The sequence below is a fragment of the Archocentrus centrarchus genome, chromosome 18, assembly GCF_007364275.1.
Source record: "Archocentrus centrarchus isolate MPI-CPG fArcCen1 chromosome 18, fArcCen1, whole genome shotgun sequence".
NCBI classification, from domain to species: domain Eukaryota; kingdom Metazoa; phylum Chordata; class Actinopteri; order Cichliformes; family Cichlidae; genus Archocentrus; species Archocentrus centrarchus.
This window is the reverse complement of record NC_044363.1, coordinates 10357741-10364500: the sequence shown is the minus strand read 5'-3', so window position 1 is coordinate 10364500 and position 6760 is coordinate 10357741. Positions and strand designations below refer to the sequence as shown.

Sequence of the window (6760 nt, the reverse complement as noted above, 5' to 3'; positions counted from 1 at the left end):
TGGTGTTGTATCAGTACAACTTTATTAACATCCATCATTGAATACAGACGGGTTCATGCAAGAAGAATCAAATGTAGAATCATTTTATTTACAGATCTTTCTCACTTTTACTCTCACCAACACAGTCACAACATTTAGACTATTCATCAATTTCCTGACATGAATTCCTCCTCCCTGATTTCCTCATGTCAACATGATTTTTCACCACCTGGTCTCATATCTGCTGATTTGTGTGTCTGTGTACAAGAAGTGAAGATTTTCCACTTTATGAGGCTCACAAGGCCTCATTTGACTCTTTTTCTACACAAACTGGACTGACTGACTGCTGCAGACTACTTTTTATGCAGCTTTGCATGCTGGATATTTCAAGAGATACACAACCAGAGAACAACAATGACAAACACACACAAATAAAACTTCTCTGAATCAAAACATGAAAATTCAAAAACCAGGTTTGATAAAGAGAAGAAATAAAATCCTGTCAGTTCAGAAGATCAAACAAACTCCACAAAGCAGGTTTACATGAAACAACTCTTCAGACTGACCCTCTATAAAATCTATTTATTAGAAAATAACAAAGAAGCTTCACAAACTTTTTCCAATATTATTTGTTGGTCTTTCAGTTGTTGTGTTATTTTTTTCTAGAGGAAGGATCAAAATCATTTGTTATCCAGTGTGTAACATTTGATCTGTGAGGATATTTTCAAAAACATTGCTGTTATCTTTTGGTCATTTAAAAAGCTGAGGTTCATTATTGTTTGCTCTCTTTGATTGTAATTATTTCCTTCTTTGTACAAACTAGAAACACTTTTGTGTGCAGCAGAATTTCTTTGAGATAAATTTCTCACGTCACTCTGACCTCTTCCCCAAATATTTGAATCTTTGTGCCAAACACAGAGAAACAGTGTTCCTGTGATTTGACAACATTTAAGATAAATGGAAACACAGTTTTAGATTTCTGTGTTCAAACAAACTCAATCATTAAGTGGACAACAAACAATAAGATGTCAAAGTAGCAGCCATAAAGTGACTGACAGGTGATCTCTGTGCAGAGAAGAAACAGCACAACAATGATGGAGACCAAAGAAACTGAAACACACATTTTAACCAACTGTCCCTCAATGACTTCTGACTATTTCAGCTTAATGAACTCTGCAGTGGCTCCATCATAAAGATAAACTCCAGCATAGAGTGGCTGAGTGAATGTGGTCTGGACTCTGTGGAGGAGAGTCATGGTTTCAGAGACGCTGTAGAAAGACAGAATACCTGCTCTGTGATCCAGGTACACTCCTACTGTGGAGGACCGAGGACCTGAGAGGTCAGTTTGGACTTTGTTGTAGAAAAATTTATAACTGTTTGAGTAACAACGTAGCGACCAAGATTTGTCATTGAATCCAAAAGCACATTCCTCTGAGCTCCCTGCTCTGCTGATATTCTTGTATGCGACTGCTATTTCAACTCCTCCCCCTCTCCACTCCACCTCCCAGTAACAACGTCCAGTCAGACTCTCTCTACTCAGGACCTGACACCATACAGTGAATCTGTCTGGATGATCAGAATAAGACTGTTGTTGTTTCATTCTTGTTACTTTTCTGTTCCCCTCAGATAATAACAGCTTTCTGTGTGCTGTGTTTGGATCCAGTGTGATTTCATGTGAATATTTTAAGAATCCAGCTCTGGTCTTTGGCTCTGATGGTGACAGTAAAACATCCTCTTCAGTGACTCTCAGTGAGATGTTTGTCCATTCCTCTCTCAGGATGTCCTGTAGTTTATCTCTGGTCTCTGACACAGCTGCTGTCACATCCTCAAAGTACCTCAGAGGACCAATATTGATGCTGGATGAGTGTGTAGACTCACTGAGTGCTGACAGTGAGGGGTAGTTGTGTAGAAACTGGTTGTGATCCTCTGTGTGTGAGAGCTGCTCCAGCTCGGCGTCTTTCCTCTTCAGCTCAGCGATCTCCTGCTCCAGCTTCTCCTGAAGCTCTTTGACTCGACTCACTTCAGTTTCCTGCTGGGATCTGACCTGCTGCTTCACATCAGAGCTTCTTTTCTGGATCAGACGGATCAGCTCAGTGTACATCTTCTCACTGTCCTCCACTGCTTTATCAGCAGAGCCATTGATGGCCTCCACCTCCTGTTGAAGCAGCTTCACATCTTTCTCTCGGTCCTGGATTCTCTGCTGGATGTTTAGTCGTCTCACCTCGAGCTCCTTCTGCTTCTCAGTCCTTTCTGCTGCAGCTGGGACTGTTTCATGGCCTTTATGTTCATCCATTGTGCAGAGATAACAGATACTCTGCTGATCAGTATAACAGAAAATCTTCATCACCTCATCATGACGAGAGCAGATGTTCTCCTGGAGCTTCTTGGAGGGGGCCACCAGCTTGTGTTTTTCAAAGGCAGCAGATTCATAATGAAGCTTAATGTGTTTTTCACAGTAGGAAATCACACAGACCAAACAGGACTTGGTGGCTTTCAGCTTCCTCCCAGTGCAGACATCACAGGCCACATCTTCAGGTCCAGCATAGCCGTGATCAGCTGGAGCAGCTTGGAGTCCAGTCTTCCTCAGCTGTTCCAGTAAAACTGCCAACATTATGTTTTTCTCCAGGACAGGCCTCGGTGTGAACGTCTTCCTGCACTGAGGGCAGCTGTGGATTTTCTTCTTCTCCTCCTCTTCATCCCAGAATCTTTTAATACAGTTCATGCAGTAGCTGTGTCCACAGCTCGTAGTCACCGGATCCTTCAGTAGATCCAAACAGATGGAACAAGAGAAGGTTTCTCCGTCCAGCTGAACTCCTTTCTGCGCCATTTCTCCTCTCAGTGTCAGTGACTGTGTGAGTTTCACTTCCTTATAACTGAAACTAGTCTGAGCTCTGATCTCAGCAGCATGTGTTTCTGCAGTGAATGGAGCCTGTCAGCTCTGACACGTCACCACATGTTGGTTACACCCATCTTCAAACTGCAGATCTGAAGGGGAGGGAACGAGAAAACAGAGAGGAGGTGAAGAGGGAGGAGTTATCAGGCTGTGCTTCATTCCAGGAAGAGGAGCAGATTGAAGCAGTGTTTACTCTTCTTTCTGCAGCAGAATACATTCAGAAATTCATGTTACAGGTGGGTCACCATGTAATCAGTTAAAAACATATAACATTATTAAATACAGCCAGACATGACTCTCTGAATATGGAGAGCCATTGCATTCAAAATGAAATAAATGAACAAATAAAAAAATAAATACTGCTATTTATAAATTAATAATAAATATTCTATGAAATAAATAAATATCCCCATTAAATAAAATAAAATACTTTTAAATTAAATTTTTATCTTATTTTATTTAAATTTATTTCAAAATTTATTTATCTATCTATCTATTTATTTATTATTATTTATTTATTTATTTATTAATTCATTTCATAATGGAGTTCTATTTTGTGACACTTTTATTTTGTAAAGCTCCTTTACGTATTTCAGTGACTTTTATTCTTTAACCCCGTTTTTCATTTGAAGCTCTTTTTATCCACAGTATTCCTGACTTCGAGCCATTACCCATAATTCATAGCAGAAGCCGGTATTTTACTTCCGTTTGCGCTGTTGTTTACGGTTGCGGGATTACACACTTGCAGTTCATTCAAACAATTTGACACTGCAGTTTCTTTTACCTGGCCTAAATGGTCTCACATCAGAGGAGGATACATTGCAAGGATGTTTTAAAAAGCAACGAGGTAACAGTGCCTCACCCGTCACTTGTGTAAACGACATGAAATTATGGCCCGAAGTCAGCTACATCCACATTATCATTTACATTGTTTTTTCCGAAGGCGTTGATGGCGAGGAATCACGTAATTATAAGAGCACCAGATTACCTTCAAAGCAATAAAATCACTAAAGTAAAGCTGAACAAACAAGGCGACGTTGTTCTCCTTAAAGCCAGCGCATCGGCCAAGCTAAGTGCTTAGCATGGGTCATGCTAAGGGAAAGTGGAGTGGTGGAGACAGTCAGCTGTTCCTGTATGCTGATTAGTGAAATCATGTAGTGATGCTGCAGCTATTCTGTGGAAGGTAAATCACTGATCTGGATATCAGAGTGTTCAGATCACTGAAACAGAAACACTGGACTGGCCGAAGGCTGTGATCGGGGAGACACGCAGCTGTCATCTTGCTAACTGCTACGTGTTTACATGAAGGTACGCATTGTTTAAGCTTTGTGTAGGCTGTATCCTGTAGTGTCACAGTATAAATAAAATAACGTACAAAAATAAGAGGCTGTACATTAAAGGAAAACCTAAAACATAAGGAAAAAATATGGTAATAGGATGTGCAACTGGGTAGTATAATTTTGGGGAAAAAGAACAAATTTACAGAATAAAATAATTTGAAAAAATGTACAGATTTATGGAGTGACAACCGACAACAGCACAAGTTGAATCCGAGCTCATGTTCCAACTAACAAAGCCTCCTGTTACAGCACGAAGTAACCGAATTTTGTCATTAACTCTGGCTCTGACTTTGGGTAACCGGAAGTATAAAACCGTACAGCGGAAGTAGCAGTCAGTGTTGCCAGATTTTGCGACAGAAACAAGCAACCAGCTCTATGAAAACAAGCCCAAAAGAAGCCCAACTGGCAACCCACAACATTGTGTAAAACTGAGGCCGATTTTAAACAGTATAGCTCTATAGTAGTATAGCTCACTTTGTTAGAAAGGCCCGGACCTATTTAGTGTCTTCTGTTTACGACGTTTGTTGTGTAGTAACGCCACACCTACTGAACTGGGAGGGGAAGTGATGCTCCTCACTCACTTGCAGGTATGTTGAGCATGGGAGTGGGGATGCATCATGCATGCTGGAGAAGACCGTGCGGTTAGGCCTAAGCGGCTGACCCGCCCACCTGCACACTTAGAAGATTATGAAACAGAGTACAGGAAACAGAGAAGGCACATGCCATTCCACCCCCAGACTACACAGAGGAGTTTTGGAGATGAAGAGGACCCACATTCGGACCGCGAGGGAGCTGCCGAGATGACACCCTTCCCCTCTTCACTGAGTGGTCACAGAGCTCAATGGGACTTTACACTAGATGAGTGGGCTTGCTCTCAGGCAGGGACCACAACCACTCCAACACGCCCAGGTCAAGGATCATGGCAGACACAGATAGAGCCCGGGGAGGCGCATGTCGACTACTCTACACCTTACTCCCGGCGCAGAAGATCAGTGAGCCCTTCGTCCCGCTATGCGGCAGAGCTAGAACATCTGCACAGAGAAAGATTGGAGCTGCAGCGTTCTCAACGGGCCCTGCACGCAGAGCTGGCTGAGCTCAGACAATTCAGAGAAGAGGCCGAAAGCATGATGGGATCAAGCCAGAAAAGTAGGCCACCACCTGACCCACGACCTAGGTCGGGCCCTCCTAGGAATGCACCACCCCCTCCACCTGTTCAGGAGGAAGAGGATATTGATGATGACTGGCCTGACCCTCCACCGTGGCCTGGACCCGAGGATGGACCTGATCATTCTCTTGGCGCTGAGCCAGTGCTAAGTATGTTAGAGAAACTGATAGCTGACCTTCAGGTCATAAAGGCCCAAGCTACTGGTCACCAGATCCCTGAGGCATCAGCAGCAGGGAAATCAGTTTCACCAGAGCGTGGAAGCTGGGTGACGCAGCACCCTCACAGCAAGTCAAAACATGGTTATGAACAACCTCAGTGGCATCTCAACCCTCCACAGATCGGGCCAAGGCCAGAGAGTCACCGTATCCATTATACAGACCCTACACCTGTAAGCCAGAGTAGAGGGGCAGAGTCATCACAGATGTCACAGCCTCACTATAATCCCATAAGTGTTGCGGAAGCAACATACAGAGGCCCATGGCCGAGCATCCCCTTCTTCACTCACCGGGACCCTAGTGATTTTGCCCGGCTGAAGATAGCTTTGACCAACCTACTCCCTCCAGACGCCACTGAACTGTTTAAATACCAGATTTTGGTAGACCATCTCAGGCTGGACGAGGCAAGGCTTGTTGCTGAGTCCTACCTTAATTCTCCTACTCCCTATTCAGACACCATGGAGGCCCTGAACGAGAAATTTGGTCAGCCCCACCAGATTGCTCTGAACCGAATAACCAGGGTTATGGATTCGCCTGATATTCGGCGGGGGGATGCCATCGCTTTTGAGAAGTTTGCCCTACAAGTACACTCCCTTGTAGGCATGCTTAAAACGCTGGGTCCAGAGGGTGAAGCTGAACTGAGATGTGGATCCCATGTAGCTCGCCTGCTGAGTAAGCTACCAGCAGAGCAACGAGCAGACTTCAGACGGGCTATGTTTCGCAGTCCGAACAGAGTATACACTCTGGTGGATTTATCAGAATGGCTGCAGTATGAGGCATGGTGTCATGATTATGATAGCCATCCCCATGTTGTTGCAGCGAGAGACAAGTCGGGGCATCAGAAACGTAAAGCCATTACCATTCTGCATGGATCCAAGGAGAATCCAGGGACCACCAACTTCCAGAAGAAGAAGCCCGGTAAAGGGAGGCCATATTGCCCCTACTGTGAGAGCAGTGAGCACTACCTCAGCCAATGTTCAGCCATTCAGCAACTGACAAAAGAGCAACTGTCCCAGTGGATAAGGACTCATAACAAATGCTGGCGATGTGCTAGAGCTCATCAAGCAGCCCACTGTGACCTACGGAAACTTTGTGGACTCTGTCAAGGGAAACACCTTCAGGTGCTCCACGAGGTGAATACCAAGGAAGCAAAGGGGACAATCAGTGC

The 6760-nt window shown here is 44.1% G+C and overlaps 1 protein-coding gene across 1 annotated transcript; it reads right to left on the bottom strand.

Annotated features, from left to right (window-relative positions):
• LOC115797200 (tripartite motif-containing protein 16-like) lies at positions 1–2856 on the bottom strand. The gene has a single exon (XM_030753715.1). It carries the CDS (start codon positions 2804–2806, stop codon positions 1133–1135), a length of 1674 nt encoding a protein of 557 aa, XP_030609575.1. The 5' UTR covers positions 2807–2856; the 3' UTR covers positions 1–1132.
• Between the last annotated feature and the right edge of the window lie 3904 nt (positions 2857–6760).